Source organism: Paramisgurnus dabryanus, chromosome 1 (genome assembly GCF_030506205.2).
Source record: "Paramisgurnus dabryanus chromosome 1, PD_genome_1.1, whole genome shotgun sequence".
NCBI classification, from domain to species: Eukaryota; Metazoa; Chordata; class Actinopteri; order Cypriniformes; family Cobitidae; genus Paramisgurnus; species Paramisgurnus dabryanus.
This window is the reverse complement of record NC_133337.1, coordinates 33,981,015-33,999,838: the sequence shown is the minus strand read 5'-3', so window position 1 is coordinate 33,999,838 and position 18,824 is coordinate 33,981,015. Positions and strand designations below refer to the sequence as shown.

At 37.4% G+C, this 18,824-nt stretch overlaps 1 protein-coding gene across 11 annotated transcripts in view; it reads left to right on the top strand.

The window, feature by feature from the left end:
• Positions 1-18,300, top strand: part of sox5 (SRY-box transcription factor 5) — a 291,386-nt gene extending 273,086 nt beyond the window's left edge. For 10 of the 11 annotated variants that reach the window (XM_065268644.2, XM_065268643.2, XM_065268647.2 and 7 more), the window contains 5 exons: positions 1,700-1,872; positions 7,457-7,559; positions 10,269-10,442; positions 13,352-13,568; positions 13,929-18,300. In XM_065268644.2, coding sequence (XP_065124716.1) covers positions 1,700-1,872; positions 7,457-7,559; positions 10,269-10,442; positions 13,352-13,568; positions 13,929-14,226 — 965 coding nt within the window. In that variant the 3' untranslated portion in view covers positions 14,227-18,300. The remainder of the gene's footprint in view (positions 1-1,699; positions 1,873-7,456; positions 7,560-10,268; positions 10,443-13,351; positions 13,569-13,928) is intronic. The other variant, XM_065268653.2, reaches the window with a different exon arrangement.
• The last annotated feature ends 524 nt before the right edge of the window (positions 18,301-18,824 follow it).

The window sequence follows — 18,824 nt, the reverse complement described above, 5'->3', positions numbered from 1 at the left end:
CATTTAAATGTTGTCTGTAGGTGTGTATATGCACTTGTGAGTTTACCCGAACATGTATGCATATAAAAACTTTCGTACACCCTTTTTGGTGCTCTCTTTGCTTCTTATCTCTTTGATCTTGATAGTCCTGAAACTTCCCAGCATGCTCAACCAAATGTGCCCACTTTCCATCTCTTTCTCTTCAGGTCACTAGCCTAATTACGCAAATTGAAATAGCGGATTTAAAATGCACCCAATGGTCTGCGCAGTACCATATGAAGTCAAACACACCCTTTCGCCATTTTTTGTTATGACAACATCAACGCACAACATCAGTTAATGGAAACCCTGTAATTTCGCAATAGTTTTTTGTGGACATTTAGAAAATAATGCAAAATTGCGCAACTACTGTCACTACAGAGATAGACTGTCAAGGGCTTTTCTCTGCCATACGAATCCCAGAAATGCAAAACTTATGATTTCAAATTGTTTCCTGAATACTTTTTTCTGCCTCGGCCCAGACTCACTCTTTGGGAAAACCTACTCACACGTGGCATTCTTGTATTTAACAAAAAAATAATACAAGTCTTTTAAAGTTAAAGAAAAATTACACACATCAGCTGATACCCAGAGTGATGAATATTATAGTCTGGGAATTTTATTTGTTTGGGTTCATGATCTGATAACCATTCCTTCATTAATGAACGAGTGCTTAAAACATCTCATAACTCGCTATAGAAGGGTCAGTTCTCGGTTTATGCTGTGGACGTTTTTTGACCCCGATTTAATCAACTGTCAGGAAGTGCATTGACTCCCAACAACCCCGTGACCTGTGGCCACTCGAACAGATTTCCCAGATATGACTTTTAAAAAAGTTCCCCTCGTACATCATTTCAATTGAAGCGTTTAATCCATCCTATCCTGCATTAGCGGACGGATTAGGTCAGATAAAGGCTCATAATCTAGCGCAGCTCTTTGTTAGATCTGTCTTGACTAGATAATGCACACGCGCGGGTGCTAGCCAACAGATGCGGCTTGGACATTTAAGCTGCTGAGAATAACACAAATAATAGCCGGAAAAGATGTTCAGAATCATCTTTGATATGGGCAGATGTTGCAGAATGGTTCAAATTAGGCCGCTTATGGCTTTAATATAAGTAATCTCTGCCTTTTTTCTCACTTTTAAGATTTACATGCGCTAAATGTAAAAATGCAGATTTGAGAGGTTTTCATTTGGCTTTAGAGCATCTGTTTTTTGGATTTCTTTCCCCGCATGTGTGTGTGTGTCAGCTGTGAGGATCTGATTTGACATTTGCTCTGTAAATAAGAAGCCGATCTCACGTTCACCTTTCCCACATGATCACATTATGTGTATGGCTTGAAGAAAAGTCAACATTTCTCCACCCCGTTTATTTTTTTCTTCTTTTTGCTGTGAATAAATGTTAAGAGCCGTAAGCAGGCTGAGTCAGAGAGGTGACAGTCAAGCGGTCAGTATGTGTGTGTGTGTACGGTAACACTAACGCCAAATGCAGATAGACAGCATGCTAAATGCTAATGTCTTACGCCCCGCGGACCAGCAATGTTTTAGTGCAGGATGGCTTCACTTTAAGTCCATCTGTTTAATCAAAACATGCGCGTGCTAACTATCGTTTACCTGGTCGTTGTTTGAAAGCTACACACCTGTGCCATCTTTAATTCAGTCTACCTGTTGTCCCTTCAGACCTGTTGTCATCCATCACCTCTGGTGGCTACCTGAACGACCACGAGGCCGTGACCAAAGCCTTCCAGGAGGCTCGACAGATGAAGGAGCAGCTAAAGAGAGAGCAGCAAGTTCTCGACGCCAAAGTGGCGGCAGTCAATAGCCTGAGTCTCAACAACGGGCGCTCAGAGAAGGTTTGTTTATATTCTCATTCATAGACCACTGCCTCAATAGTTTTTTTTAAGGTTTTGTTAAGGTCTAGTTGTTAAAATGAACAGTGCAGGTGACTAAGATCTAAGCATTTTCTTATTGTTGAACATGGTGGCTGTGTCTGGAAGGCAGGCAGGGTGCAGCGAACGGGACGCTAATTTCTAACGGCATAGTTGATGCTAATGTGAAGCGACTCGGCCGTGTGACTAAACTGGAGTTGTTTGCTAAATACACTGGAATCAGCTGGTCCAAGCGACAAGCAGAGGAAACACTTTCGACCATAGATATTAAACATGCTCGCTTTTCGTAGTATTTGCATCCGAATGCTTCAAAATGCCAGGCACATCGATAAACAAGCAATAAATTATAGGCAGTTTCCACATTTAACGGTGTGATTGTTCATATGAGCAGAGGAAGATGTTTGTATATACACATGTGTGTCTGCTTACCTTAGTGCAGAAACACTTTATTTGGTAAACCTTTGTGTGTAAACTCGTATCAACAGAGCCAGGTGCGGAGTTTAACCATTTTCATGTAATACATGTATTATTGTGAACGATTCATCAGTATGATTTATTTAGATTATATTTTAAAGATATCTTCATATCAAAGAATAAATCAAATCGGAAACATTTTGTCCTCATGGAATGTCTAGGAAATTCGTTTACATTACTTGTAAAATAGGTTGCAAACAAAATTTCGTATTGACTAAACAAAAAGCATTTATATGAGCAACGTTGATCACTTTGGGTACAGTTTAACACACAAATTCACACATAAGCTGTGTTTTTAGCGCTTAGCGTCTGTGCTCATTGCTACTAGGTTAATGAAGGTGCATTAGAAATAATCCACATTTTCCCAAGCACTATATCCTTATTATGATTTACAACAGATCAGCTGCTTTTACTGACCACAGCTTTACGCATTCACACCCGCTTTTCTCCTCTGTGGTGCATTTCTTCACATATGTAGGGTCTAGAAAGGTTATTTTTGATTAAAGCTGGAAAAAGGGGTGGATTACAGTCAACGTGAGAGAGACTGTAGAGAGGAGAGTAAAGTAAAAGAGAGAGTAAAAGAGAGAGTTATCATTGATCTCTATCTGACAGGAAGTAAACATTAAGGTCATTTTCGCACATAAGGAAGGAAATGCAACACTTCAGAGGAAAATCACTAAGAATAAATTACGCCCACTTGATACATTTTTTATTTGCATGTGCATTTTGTTTAAACCCCTTATTATTTGAATAACGAAACACCCCAAAATCAAATTCAGGCTGCACAATATATCATTTCACTATTGAAAACTAAAACTTTATAGGTTGCTAGGTTGTGCATGGTACAGTACACTAACAGAATTTGGCATACTTTATAGTGTCACTTAAAAACGTCAAAACTACATTCATCGACAAAAAGTCCACACCATGCATTTGGATAGAGCGGTTATAACTATAGATGCACCAATACATTGGTCAATAATTGCTATTGGTCAATAAAAGCAATTTTTCACATTACTGGCTATCGGCCAATAGTTTAAAAACAGCTGATAATCATGGCCGATATTTCCTATCCAACAAAAGAGAACAGGAAAATGCAATGAATTTGAGCTCTGTGTATAGAAAATGTAACGAAAAACATCACTAGTTTAATGTTCCATATTAACTCTTTCCCAACCATTGAAAACATTAGCATAAATAAGTGTTCCTGAGGAGGTTTTATGTTAATCTGTAATACCGCAATTGATTATCCACTAGATTACCCAATTTATATAAAAAACTGAAATAAAAACGTTATTTACTCATTTTTATTTTACAAATTTTTTTTTTTTTAAGAAAAATACTCATATTTATACGGAGCCCCTAAGGGGACATGGAGAACAAATAAAATAAAGTTTAGTTTTGCGTACTCACTTGAAACTATCGCGTGCGCACGTGAAACTATTACGTTTAGTTTCGCCTGCGCACGTGAAACTATCGCGCACGCACGTTTGCATAAATAAGTGTTCCTGATGAGGTTTTATGTCAATCTGTAATACAGCAATCGATTATCCACTAGATTACCCAATTTATATAAAAAACTGAAAAAAAAAAACGTTATTTACTCATTTTTATTTTACAAATGTAAACATTTTTATTTTTTAAGAAAAATACTCATATTTATACGGAGCCCCTAAGGGGACATGGAGAAAAAATAAAGTTTAGTTTTGCATACTCACTTGAAACTATCGCGTGCGCACGTGAAACTATTGCGTTTAGTTTCGCCTGCGCACGTGAAACTATCGCGCACGCACGTTTGCATAAATAAGTGTTCCTGATGAGGTTTTATGTCAATCTGTAATACAGCAATCGATTATCCACTAGATTACCCAATTTATATAAAAAACTGAAAAAAAAACGTTATTTACTCATTTTTATTTTACAAATGTAAACATTTTTATTTTTTAAGAAAAATACTCATATTTATACGGAGCCCCTAAGGGGACATGGAGAAAAAATAAAGTTTAGTTTTGCATACTCACTTGAAACTATCGCGTGCGCACGTGAAACTATTGCGTTTAGTTTCGCCTGCGCACGTGAAACTATCGCGCACGCACGTTTGCATAAATAAGTGTTCCTGATGAGGTTTTATGTCAATCTGTAATACAGCAATCGATTATCCACTAGATTACCCAATTTATATAAAAAACTGAAAAAAAACGTTATTTACTCATTTTTATTTTACAAATGTAAACATTTTTATTTTTTAAGAAAAATACTCATATTTATACGGAGCCCCTAAGGGGACATGGAGAAAAAATAAAGTTTAGTTTTGCATACTCACTTGAAACTATCGCGTGCGCACGTGAAACTATTGCGTTTAGTTTCGCCTGCGCACGTGAAACTATCGCGCACGCACGTTTGCATAAATAAGTGTTCCTGATGAGGTTTTATGTCAATCTGTAATACAGCAATCGATTATCCACTAGATTACCCAATTTATATAAAAAACTGAAAAAAAAACGTTATTTACTCATTTTTATTTTACAAATGTAAACATTTTTATTTTTTAAGAAAAATACTCATATTTATACGGAGCCCCTAAGGGGACATGGAGAAAAAATAAAGTTTAGTTTTGCATACTCACTTGAAACTATCGCGTGCGCACGTGAAACTATTGCGTTTAGTTTCGCCTGCGCACGTGAAACTATCGCGCACGCACGTTTGCATAAATAAGTGTTCCTGATGAGGTTTTATGTCAATCTGTAATACAGCAATCGATTATCCACTAGATTACCCAATTTATATAAAAAACTGAAAAAAAAACGTTATTTACTCATTTTTATTTTACAAATGTAAACATTTTTATTTTTTAAGAAAAATACTCATATTTATACGGAGCCCCTAAGGGGACATGGAGAAAAAATAAAGTTTAGTTTTGCATACTCACTTGAAACTATCGCGTGCGCACGTGAAACTATTGCGTTTAGTTTCGCCTGCGCACGTGAAACTATCGCGCACGCACGTTTGCATAAATAAGTGTTCCTGATGAGGTTTTATGTTAATCTGTAATACAGCAATCGATTATCCACTAGATTACCCAATTTATATAAAAAAAAACTGAAACAAATTCTTATTTACTCATTTTTATTTTACAAATTTAATTTTTTTATTTTTTAAGAAAAATACTCATATTTATACGGAGTAAGGGGACATGGAGAAAAAATAAAATAAAGTTTAGTTTTGCGTACTCACTTGAAACTATCGCTTGCGCACGTGAAACTATTGCGTTTAGTTTCGCCTGCGCACGTGAAACTATCGTGCACGCACGTTTGCATAAATAAGTGTTCCTGATGAGGTTTTATGTTAATCTGTAATACAGCAATCGATTATCCACTAGATTACACAATTTATATAAAAAAACTGAAACAAAAACATTATTTACTCATTTTTATTTTACAAATTTAAAAAAAAATATATTTTAAGAAAAATACTCATATTTATACGGAGCCCCTAATGGGACATGGAGAAAAAATAAAAGAAAATTTAGTTTTGTGTACTCACTTGCGCACGCGAAACTAAGCGCGACAGTTTCATGTGCACACGCGATAGTTTCGTGTGCGCACGCGATAGTTTCGTGTGCGCACGCGATAGTTTCACGTGCGCAAGTGGAACTAAACTTTTTTTTTTAATTCTGCACATGAAGGTTTCGCGTGAGCACTGGAAAAGTTTTACGTAAGCACATGAAACTAAACTTACGATTTTTTTTACTCCAATGTCACCTTAGGGGCTCTGTACATTTAAGAGTTTATAAGCAGAGAAAAAATATATATACAATTTATATAAATATTTTTTCCCGTTTTGTTTGTTTGAAAGCAAAGGGTCTGTTCTTTTTTTATATATATATTTGTATGTTTATATAATTTTTTTGATTTTTTTTAAGTAAAACTTTTGTGAAAGCCACAATAAATGCTAGCAGGGAACTTTTTAAAAAATGGCTTGCGGGGAATGAGTTAATGGTCATTATATCAGTGAATAACATTTAGAATATGTAATCTTCAGAATTAAGTTAATTCAAGTGAATATAACCACCAAACAGCAGATCTCAATCTGAATAATCGGCTATCGGTATTGTTGGAAAAATTTAATATCAGTGCATTTTTAGTTATAATTCATTGCCTTTATTCATCATTTGATAAATTACTGCTACTATCACAACTTAAACATCTTCCTCATAACCTTCTACGTGGCTTGTTTTCCATGAACTCATGGTACAGTCAAACAGGGCCACATTCCTAAACCTTTTGTGTCACTGTAAGCTAAATGGATTGTGGGAGATGAGCAAGGTCAATCGCCTATAAGATAAAGAAGTTTTAGCATCTGGCCAGTGCCGCAGTAGTTTTTGTGTCGCATTATCGAACCTGATCATCTCTCTCTTTCTCTTTGTCCCTCCAGGGATAAATTCTGTCTCCATTACACATTCATTTAAACTGCACTCTCTAACTCAGTCTGAACAATTAAATCTCGATGGATGTGAAATGGTGTAATGCATTTCATTATAGAAACGCAGAAGGCTCGGGTCACTCTCTAATGGCGAGGACCGTGTCTGCGAGTGTGTTTTAAACGTAGCTCGGATTCGGGATGGAGCCTAATTGACTAATTAAACCCCAGATGCAACTCCGGGGGGAGCGATGGGGTCTTTGCATGTTTAGAGAGAGCAGAGGGTGTCGTGTTGAAATATGTGGCCCAGCTACATTAGCCATGTAAATGCATAGTAAATCTGCTTTTTATTGGGTGTAATAAATACCCAGGAGGCTGCGCGGTCCAGCCCCGCTCTCATCTCTAGAGCACTCGCGTTCTCTAATGCACTGACCTTAGGGCAGGGCGAGAGAGATAGAGTTTGAAAGAATTAGAGAGAGAAAGTGTAAATAGATTGCAGGTGGCTTACAAGCTGCTTGTAGATGATAGATAAACATTAGCTTACTTTTCATTTTTTTTTCTCATGGGTCTTTTTCCTCCCACTTGATAGGTCTGTTTATTTGCGATAATGCAGTTGAATGTGTATGATGAATCTAACCGAGTTGTGTGTTTGTAGGAAAAAGCTGCCCTCGAAAGCCTCAGCCAGCAGTTAAAGCAGTCTGAGGAGAGTAAGTTCACTCACGCCATGATGGACTTTGGCATCAGTGGAGATTCTGATGGTAAGATGCTCATTTACTGCCCGTCATATATTCCTCAGTTAGGTCCGGTTCTAATTAAGATATTAGATTAATATGTGACTATTGACAAAACATTAGTGGTGTGTATCTTGACACAAAACAATAACAATGATTTCAGGGCAAGTTGATTTCAGTTAAGCAAAGCATTTAGTCTGCGACGAGGCTTAAAGGAAAACACCACCGTTTTTTCAATATTTTACTATGTTCTTACCTCAACTTATATGTATTAATACACACCTATCTTTTTTCAATGCGTGCACTTTTAATCTTTGTACAGCACTTCTTGAATGTTTTAGCATTTAGCCTAGCCCCATTCATTTCTATGGCTCCAAACAAAAGTTTTATTTTGTGCCACCATACTTACTCGTGTAACCACTCGGGAAAATATTAAAGTGTTTGGTGGCTTATCAATACGTCACTGTTTGGATCCTAAGGAATGACTGGGGCTAGGCTAAATGCTAACACATTCACAACGCACTGTACAAAGATTAAAAGTGCACGTACTGAAAAAGTTAGGTATGTATTCATTTGTCTAAGTTGAGGTAAGAACATAGTAAAATATAAAAAACGGTGGTGTTTTCCTTTAAGCCTTGTCTTGGAAACCAGGCCTTAATGTTTTTATTTAATCCAAAAATTCTGTTTAAAATTGCAATTGAATTCGACTCCTCCCAACAAGCAATTTTGCATTTAAAAGATGTCTAATAGCCTTTCAAACATAGCCTAGACGTCTAGGATAAAACAAGGCTAAATTTAGGCAGTGATAATGTAAAAGATGTCTAACTCATAGCCAAACTATATGTGACCCTGGACCATAAGGGTTTTTTTTAATTGAGATTTATACATCATTTTAATAAATAAGCTTTCCATTGATGTATGGTTTGTTATGATTGGATGATATTTGGCAGAGATGCAACTATATTTGACATCTGGAATCTGAGGGTGCAAAAAAATCCAAATATTGAGAAAAACGCCTTTAAAGTTGTTCAAATAAAATCCTTAGCAATAAATAAAATTAATGATAAATAAATGTTTGAAATGTGACCAATATAGTCATGGAACATGACCTTTACATAATATCTTAATGATTTTTGGCATTTTAAAAAAATCTATAATTTTGACCAATACAATGTATTGTTGGCCATTGGTACAAATATTCCCGTGCAACTTATGACTGGTTTTGTGGTCACATATCGGGTCTATAGTGAACCTAGACGGTGAAATAATGGCTTTTGCTTGCTCGGTTTTGTCTTTCCTAATACACATTTCTGGTTATTTATAAGCTTTTATCAAAATTTAACTTTAGCTAAACTAAAAAATCCCACCCCACATTTCTTTTTATAGATCTTGTTTAAAGGGACCATTTAACATGTCCGCCCCCAAAAAAAATCAATTCATACTCCACACGCCAAACAGACGGGGGCAGTATACCTCCAGAAAAGTGAGTTGGTCTATTTTAATTTAGCAGCTGCAAATTCAGCAGCATATATCAAGTTTGATTTACATTAGCAACTAAGTTATCATTAGTCACAAAAAAAACATTCGGTCTCATTAAAATTGCAATGTTTTCCGCTACGTTTCGTGCGTCCATTTGGTGTTCATTATAATCGAAGACATTTCAAGCTTCTTAGCTAATGTTACATTTTAGCATCAGCTTGGTAGATAACGGGTGAAAACCGGATCGGATCCGTGGGTAGAGTTAACTATTAAACGTTAACAGCTAAGGATGCGCAATAATTTGCATGCGATAGTCATTGCGCTTCTCGTCAGTGAAGCCGGTTTATTGATTAAAAGTGAATCGCCATCAGCTGCTTTCAGATGGAGCCACATTTACTGCACAAAGCCATAGTTCATGTACAAGCTGAGCATAGGTTATGGCAATGCCTATTATAAGTGAACTTCTAGCGAAATACTAACAGCATCTTACTTACCAATCGAAAAGAAAAGTTGTCATTTCGGAGTCGAACCTCATTTCTTTCATGTTCATGTTCATTAGTTGTCTCCAGCGATGAAAAGCAGTGCCAGTATTTACTCTGGTTCGGTTACTTTATTTATCATATTTTATTTGTGATTCCGAGCGCGTTGTTCCCTGCAGCAAATGTTTGTGGTAGTGGTAAATGTCTCTTGCTTTAGCCATTCTTCCGCTCTCTTCCCTGAACTGAAATACGTCCGAAACCCCTATTGCAAGGCAGGAAGGCATCAAGGCATGTCCGAATCCATGGCTGTCCGAATTGCATTTCTCTGAGCTGCATTCATAAATCTTAAATCAACAAGTCAGCTGCCTTAGTTTTCGGACGCAGCGGTAGGGCTGTACTCCCACTTATTCGTGTATTGCAGTTTGGCTGGCGGTTATGTGCGTGGCCCGCATACCGCCTCCCATGGTCGAAACTGGTATTACAACACCAGTCGGGCTGTAGCTAGTAATTTAGCATGCTAATTCAGATTGATATTTCTGCAGCCCTATACCTTGTCATTTTTTTAATGACATCTTTGCCCTTATTTCTTCTCATTCTTTTGATGCGTGTAACAAATTTTTAAAAATCTTTTACCTCAATTATTACAAATGGCACCTTTAAATCGGACATACAACATAAGGCTACCTTATGTTGACGTTAAGTACAATCCTGACCCCCATGTTTCAATGTTTATTACAATTTTATATGTGTAACGCATACATGTCTCCCTGCACTCCAGGAAGCCCCAGCGTGTCGGACTCACGGATATTCAGAGACGCCCGGGGTCGTGGCAGCAGCGAACCGCATATCAAGCGACCCATGAACGCCTTTATGGTGTGGGCTAAAGACGAGAGGAGAAAGATTCTTCAGGCCTTCCCAGATATGCATAACTCTAACATCAGCAAGATCCTTGGTAAGAGAGAGAGTACTAGTTTATCTACCTAACCACATATCTGACCAGATTTGCTTGTGATAGAAATATACATCTCGTTTCAAGTTCATTTAATACACTCCGTTTTCCTCATCCATAATTGGCTGGTGCGATACATGAGGGCAGGGCTAAGAAAATAACAGTGTATTTCGCTGTAGATACAGAGGATCCACCCCTGTTCATCTTTTTCAACACACACACACAATGCATTGTGTAACCACTGCCTAATGAATCTCTCTAGCGGGCCGACTCCAACAATGATGATATAATTCATTATGCATTAAACCAGCACTCGAGTCTGTCTGACATTTTCTCCCTGCCTCTGGGATTGGGTTTGACATTTTAAAGAGCTCCTAAGCGTTTTATAACGCGGGGAAATCTGGTTTTAATAAGGCCCCGCTCTCTCAATTGTTAACAGAAGGAGTTTCCCCTTTCCAGCTCCGGGTGCGTGTCAGGACCGGTGGTGACAGCTTTTTCCCATTAAACATACAGTAGGACTGCGTAAATTCAACACAGGCTCGCACAAGCAGACATATGCACATGCACGGTGGGCCAAGCGTACCATCTCTTGCTAGGGATTTTTGGGAAAAAGCGAGCGCTGTGGTTACAGTACGTGCGTGTGCTAGTGTGTTCGTAGGCCCCTTATAATGAGAAATTACAACACAGGTACACCTGTTAAGCGCTTATAATTACACGAAGTGTGTTAGCGGTCCACTTAACCCCTATCACCTGAAATAATGATGCGTGTCACCGATGTGTGCACGACGAGCATGTTTAAGAGGGCAGAGGACACACGCTATTCTGATCTGTTTGACAGCAAGTCCACTCAAAGGTACTCATTAGACCAAACCAAAACCCTCTCTTAGTGCAAAGTGAGCAACCTGCCAATTCAGCTCGCACTGAATAAGGGCATTATTTAAAATCATTTACAATGTGTGTGTGTGTGTGTGTGTGTGCATGTAAGCATAAAATATGTGTAAAATGACAGTAAGGAATCTCAAAGGGATAGTTCACCAAAAATGTTAAGTCCTGTCAGCATTTACACACCCTCAAGTTGTTCCAAAACTGTATAAATGTCTTTGTTCTGCTGAACACAAATGGAAGATATTTTGAAAAATAACCACAAAGATCTGGGGCACCATTTACTTCCATAGTATTTTTTTCTTACTATGGGAAGTAAATGGTGCCCCAGATCTGCTGGTTTACAAACATTCTTCAAAATATTTTCCTTTATATTCAGCATTTACACGGGTTTAAAAACAATTTAACCCTTTCTCCGCCAGCGTTTTTTTTTAAAAGTTGCCAGCAAGTGCCAGCATTTTCTTCTTTAAATAAATAAACATACAATATATCAAATGAAAGAACAGACCTTCTGCTCTCAAACAAAAAAACTTTCATTCTACCTTCATTAGTTCTCTTTTTCATCACCTCTTAAATATGATTTCTTCAAAAACACAAAATTTTGAGCTAAAGATAATACAATTTTTGTGAAGGACTTGATAGAGGTCAGATGCAGAGCGATCTTTAAAACTTACATGGACATACAGCTGTTTGCCCTATGGCGATACTTCCAGGTTTTATAAGTTGTGAAAGATCGCAACCCGGTGGATAATAGTGGTATTAGGGATTGCCGGAAATACTCGTCATTGTCAGGGAAGCATTTTCTCTTAATTGATGAGTTAACTCGTCAATGGCGGGGAAAGAGTTAAGGGTGAGTAAATGATGACAGGATTTTAATTTTTGGTGCACTTTCCACTTCACACAATGCCTTCCAGGAAAATTTTCAAATATATCAAATGAAAGAACAGACCAAACAAACAAAATGGGAAAAACTTTTTATCCTATCTTCATTTGCTCTTTTTTATAACTTGTTAAATATGGGTAGGTTTATTCAAAAATCCTCATTTTTGATCAATAAGCTGAAATAATAAAATTTTTGTAAAGGAATTTTCTGATTCAGAACGATAATCAAAACATACACGGAGTTTAAAAGTTATTAAATTAGTTTTGGCTCTAGTTTTTTTTTTTCCATAAATTAGGTAAGAGCCATGTAGTTGATAATAGCGCAATTACAGATTACCGTAAAAACTTGTGAGGAAAGCGTCATTGGCAGGGAAATGTTTTCTCTTAATTGACGAGATAACTCGTCAATGGCAGGGAAATAGTTAAAGAATTTAACAGGACTTGAACATATTTTTAGAGGGCATTTACATAAAACATGTTTCTTCATTTAAAAACAGCTAGATAGGTTGAAACAGAACACAGTGGCTCATTACAAGCTTTTATTAGTTTGATTCACTTAAACATAAAATTTTTGTTGTGTTATGGACACCCAAGTCAAAGAAACCGTGCTTGTGCTATAGTACAAATTCCTATTTTAAAAAAAATAATAATTTAAAGGCGCTCTCGTTCTTGTTGACGTTCGAAGTGTTGTCAAACAAAACGAAGCGTAGGTAACTCCTCCCCCTCCCTTCCGTGCTTTCTGAACGAGTCATGAACGCGCCCAACCCCCACTTCCAAATCCTTTTTGCCATTGATTGGCTTGACCACTTTGTTGTATTCCATGGTGGTAGGTTTGACCACTTTGTTTTTAGTTTGGGAAGCCTGGGCCTTCTACAGAGACAGCGATTTTTTACAGTGTGTTCAGGGGACAGGCAGCTAGCAAATAGTGAGGAGATGTTTACTGTATGAAAAAATATGTTTTATGGCCTAAAACGTGTGAATTCGCTTAGAGCACCTTTAAAGACAATTTCAAATGTTTCCATTGTAATCATTCACATTGTCTAACAGCATGATATTTACAGAACCATGGTTAAAAATGAATCATGAATCAAATGTGTGTATCTGCGTAAGGTGTGTGTTTGTTCTCTAATTTCTTGCTGTTCTTTCAGGTTCTCGTTGGAAGTCCATGACCAACCTGGAAAAGCAGCCATACTATGAAGAACAGGCCCGTCTTAGTAAGCAGCACCTGGAGAAATACCCAGACTACAAATACAAACCACGACCCAAACGCACCTGCCTGGTGGACGGAAAGAAACTGCGCATCGGTGAATATAAGGCAATTATGCGTAATCGTAGACAGGAAATGCGCCAGTACTTTACCGTAGGGTGAGTTTCGATAAAACAACTTATCACCTTACACCTCGTTTAGACACATTAAAAATTTTTAAAAAGACGCAATAAGTGTAAGAATTAAGTAGAAACTTTTTTGCGAGGTAGCTAATTTGTATGAATTTGTACGAAGTTAATAGTGCAAAAATAAATGATTATTAGTAAAAAATAAAAACATTAATGATAGCCCACCCCTTAAACTCCGCCCTAAAACCCAGCATCACTGGAATAAAAGCAGGTTATATAAAAACATACAAATTTCATCGTACGAACTCATACGAATTCACCACCTTGTTAAATGAATTCCCATGAGATAGTGTACAAAATGGCTAACGATGTGTGTTGTTCTTTTTATAGGCAACAAGCGCAGTTGCCCTTGTCCTCAGGGGGCGTCGTATACCCGGGTGCGCTGTCAATGGCAGGAATGCCCTCCCCCCAGATGCCCTCCGAGCACTCGAGTATGTCCAGTAGCCCTGAACCAGCCCCGCCCACCAGCCAGGCCTCTTACCTCAGCGCCCACAAACGGGAGGGACCCCGCGTGAAGGAGGAGGATCTCAGAATGGACGACGGCAACGGCGACGCCTATGACGACTTCGACTACGAAGACGACGAAGGAGACTACGGCAGTGACAGCGAAAATCACATCGCTCACTAAACCCGTCCATCACAGCCATCTCACCGGTCACCTGGCATCTCACGCAAGCAAACTTTAATTCCGCCCCCATCCACTCCTCCAGAGCCAAGCCCCTCCCACAGGAGTCTCGATAGCACAGGACCTGTCAATCAATGTGACTGTTACAAGGAAAGGAGGGTCTTGTACTTGTAGAGGATGCGTAACACTTGCCTTGACTTGTTCCCACTGAGGCAAGTTCAAACACGAGTAAGCTACGAGGAAACGTTTATTATTAAAACAGAGACCTGTCAGTTGACCTGTCATAGACACTTTAAAATGGTGGACCTGTTTGTTTCTAAAGAGACACTTTTAAACAGCTTTCTTCTTGGTTCTATAATATTCTCACTCAGGTACACAGTGCCAACAAGTGGCTTGTGAATGTGATTTTGTTGTTTTTGTGCTACAGTTTTAATAGAGAAAAAGACGTTTATTTTCTTCTTCACCGTAAAAGAGCACCCGATCAGGAGCGTCGACAAACATTTACAGTTTTCGCATCGTGCTCTCCCTTTCGGTCACACTCACGCCCGTGTCCTCACAGTCGACAATGTCTTATTTTTTTGTTAATCGAATGAAAGGATGGAAGGGAGGATTCAAGTCCCTTCACTCAGGAGTCTGGATAACGCTGGATGACAGACAATCCCTCCTTCCTCGCATCTTTTCGTATCAATACGCTTTTTCGGTTCCTTCCCTTCTCTGGAAAATTCAGACGTGGACGTCTCTCTCAGGTGTGGAGACAAACTTTATGAGAAAGCACAAACTTTGTGATGTGACGATGGTTATTGTGGAGAGTCAAAGCCTTGAGCCTGTATGTGTGCAGATTTCTTTGTGTGTGGATGAATGCGCCTTTTGCTAGATTTTAAGTTAATTTTATTACATTTAGACGGTTGATGTGCTGGTCATGTGAACGTAAACGAAACGTTAATATTCAGTACGTATGATTCGTGCTAGCAGGCAGATCAGTGGGAAACGATCCAAACTTTAAATGACACTGCATTAGGAACACGAAATCTCTCTCTTTATTCTGTTTTTTTTTTTTCGTTTAGTTCTTTCACTGCAAAAAATTATATGTTTACTTCGTATTTTTGTCTTGTTTTCAGTACAAATATCAAAAAATTCTTAAATTAAGATGCATTTTCTTGATGAGCAAATCAAAAGAAAATAAAAAAGTCTAGTTTTTAGACAAAATTTTTTTTTTTTTGCTTTGTTTTAAGCACAAATTTACTTAAATTGTATATTTCTTGTCTAAAAACTAGACTTGTTTTCTTAGGTCATTATGCTCATCAAGAAAATACATCTTGATTTAAAAATGTATAGATATTTGTATTAAAAACGAGACAAAAATACTAAGTAAGAAAGTCATTTTTTGCAGTGTCATTCTCACGCTGTTCGTCCTCTTTGTTGTTCCCTCCTTTGTTCATTTGTTTGGTCATTCCTTCACTTATCTTTCTCATTGTTTCCCAAAAAACAATCTTTACTTGTCATTGCTTGGTACACCGATCATTGTATCTCATTCCAAAAAGAAAAACGAGATGGTGAGAAAAAAGAGAGTTTACGCTTGAATAGCGTATTGAAGGAGGAGAATAGATTTTCTGTGTAGGACTTCACTCCATCCTTCCCACAAGCCCCGACGCTCAGAGCCGTGTTTACAAAGGAAAGCTCCCAGCCACTGAGAGAAACCAGGTTTCTCCACAACAGAGTGTTTCAATCAGCGCCCCTTAATATATCTCTCATCCACCGCAGGGGTTTGTGTTGGGCCCTTTTTATTTCCTTCACTTCTCCATCTATCACTCTGTTTATCTCTGCGGACGAATGTCAAAGTCGTGCCATCAGTCATCTGGGCTCTGTGTGGCTCTGACTGACCCACTCCATCTAACAGCACCTGTTGGCACGGCGACGGCAATTGATTGACGGCTGCCCTAACTCTAACTACTATGCCAGCATCTCTCTGGCCTGGTGTGGGCATGAACGGCAGCTGGATGAGAGAGAAACACAAGCTGTTTAGTGAAGTGCAGCCAGACTCTCTCTCTCTGTATAGATAGCACAAAAATCTATACTTTACATTTCAACTTCACTCTTGAGATTTTCGTAAAACTTGTTTAAGGTACTCTGACACCTGCAGTGCTAGCAAAGTGATTTACCCTCTGATGACCGACCGCATTTCGCGTGATCGTCCACGACTAGTTTATTTGGTTCGATCGGGGCACCACCCCGTCCGTAACAATGGTTTTTACTTGTGTTTTGCCTCCATGTCATCGTCACTCTGCTGTTGAGGTCGGGAGGGTCCATTACAGACTCTGCATGTCTATGTTTTAGTTTGTATTTGCAAATACTGTATTTTATTTTCATTCAAACTGCCTCTAGTGTAATAATATTATTAACAATAATTATAAGTATAGGCAGCATTTCCTAAGTTTAGTAAGTTATGTACAGTATAATTTATTATTTTCATCCCATTGGATTTTTTTTATGATCGTAAGGAAACTGCGCTTGACGAAGCATTATATTTAGCTGGGTAGTTGTTTAGATCTAATTATTATGTTCGATATTTGGTTTGTTTTGCTTTTTTTATTTGTTTTGTTTTGTCTGATTAATCCTGTTCCGGACGCTGGTATATCGCTGAGAAATGGTCACGGTGAACTGCTGACATGAAGGAAAAAGAGATATTTCTCTTTTTTTATCTTTTCTTTTCTGGTCCGTGCATCGTTCATGAACTCCAAACACATTTCTTAAAGCACTAGGACTCTGGATGCTCGGAGAAAAAAATAAGAAGAACATGATATTTTTATTTGTAATGGTTTATGTACAATGTGAAGTTTCCTATCTGTTTAATTCTCTTTTACTGAAGATAAAGAAAACTGCTATATTATAATCCCAATTGTTATTGAACAGGAGGAACGTGGATCTTGTTTACTAAGATTTTTTTTATCCTTTTATGATTCATTGGAACATCATTGGTTTGGACAGATATAACCCGAGTACACTGTAAAAAAAAAAACATTTGTTGTTTCAACTTAAAAAAGAAAATGTTTGTGCTGCCTTAAAATTTTGAGGTAATTCAACTTTATAAAAAATATAAGTTAATTTTTTTTACTAAAATTAACTCAAAATTTTAATTTTACTTTTTTAAGTTGAAACAACAAATCTTTTTTTACAGTGTACCTACTCAGTACAGTTCATGGTTACAGTATCAGTTAAATGGATAGTTCCAAAATCAAAATTTATATTATTCCCAACAGGTTGAGCTGCTCAGTTTTGTCATAAAGTATACAAAAGAAATGACACAAATACTGCTGTTAATAAACAACAGCAAAAAAATATTTTTAGGTGAACTGTTCCTTTAAGAAAGACATGACCATTTTTATTCATGATCTGATCCAGTGAAGCTCCAGTGAATGGCCATATTAGATGTTCCTATCTGATTCTTGTATTGTTTTAGCTCCACACTTTGTCTCCCTGTCAATCAAACTCTTAATAGTCACAATAACGCCTCGTCTGATAATCACGAAATAGCAGCCATCTGATGACCGTTTCTTCACATGTATTAACCCCAATCATATCAATCAAATAAAGGCACGAATGCTGGAAGAAGTCTGGATTAACATACAGGGTCACATGGTAACCTCATGGTTTTTATGAACACATAGGTGATGCATTTTCTTACGACAATAATGATGGCGACCTGTATTACAAACAATAATAGATAAGACAATCAAAGTCACGTGTGGAGCTCAAAACAACGGCAACAAACGAAAAGTACTTAGAAACTTATCCTATACCATCTCAACTTGAAAATCGAGAAAGATGATTATGTAAATATAGCATAGAGTTATAGATTTATATTTTGTTCATAACACAGTGTAATATAAGTTGTATATTTCTTTCTCTCTTTTATTGATGTTATTCATGCCACAATAAAAGCAGGAGTTACTGTACTCTTATGGAAAAAAGAAAAAAAAGGCAAGCCGTGGGTTACCACCATCTGTTCTAAGTTGACGTTTTTCAGTATTACTGCCAGTCAAGGCTCAAATAAAAACACCAACGTGTTCTGTATCTCTATCGTGTGTCTGTGACTCCTTTTTCTGTCTTACCGCAACACATAGGTTTGATATTTAAACTCACAGCTCAGAGACTTCAGTCACCTGAACTCCCAAAATCTTCACTTATGATAACTGTTTGACGGAGATACAATAAAGCACTTTTAAAACCTATTGAGCTTACTTTATGCTTTTAAACTCTTAAAATTAAGAAGATAATTTTTGGCTGTATGGTCCCATATAAAGAACCTCAAAAGTAACTGATTAAAACACTAAAGACATCAGTTTTGTTCTAAAAGCATAAAATATATATATATATTTTTATTTTTTTTATAACATTTGCTTTAGGCAGCACTGATCTATTCACAACAGTTTTCACATCAGAAGCATCATAGATAAATAAAGTTTTAAAACATAGCATTCAGACCAAGAAGTTAAAGGGGTTTGTTTTAATTATTTTCCCTCAAGCAGGTGGTCTAAGATTTTTATGATACGTTCATATTAGAGTTTCTAAAGTAAGTGCATGTTTCAATTAAAAATAATGTT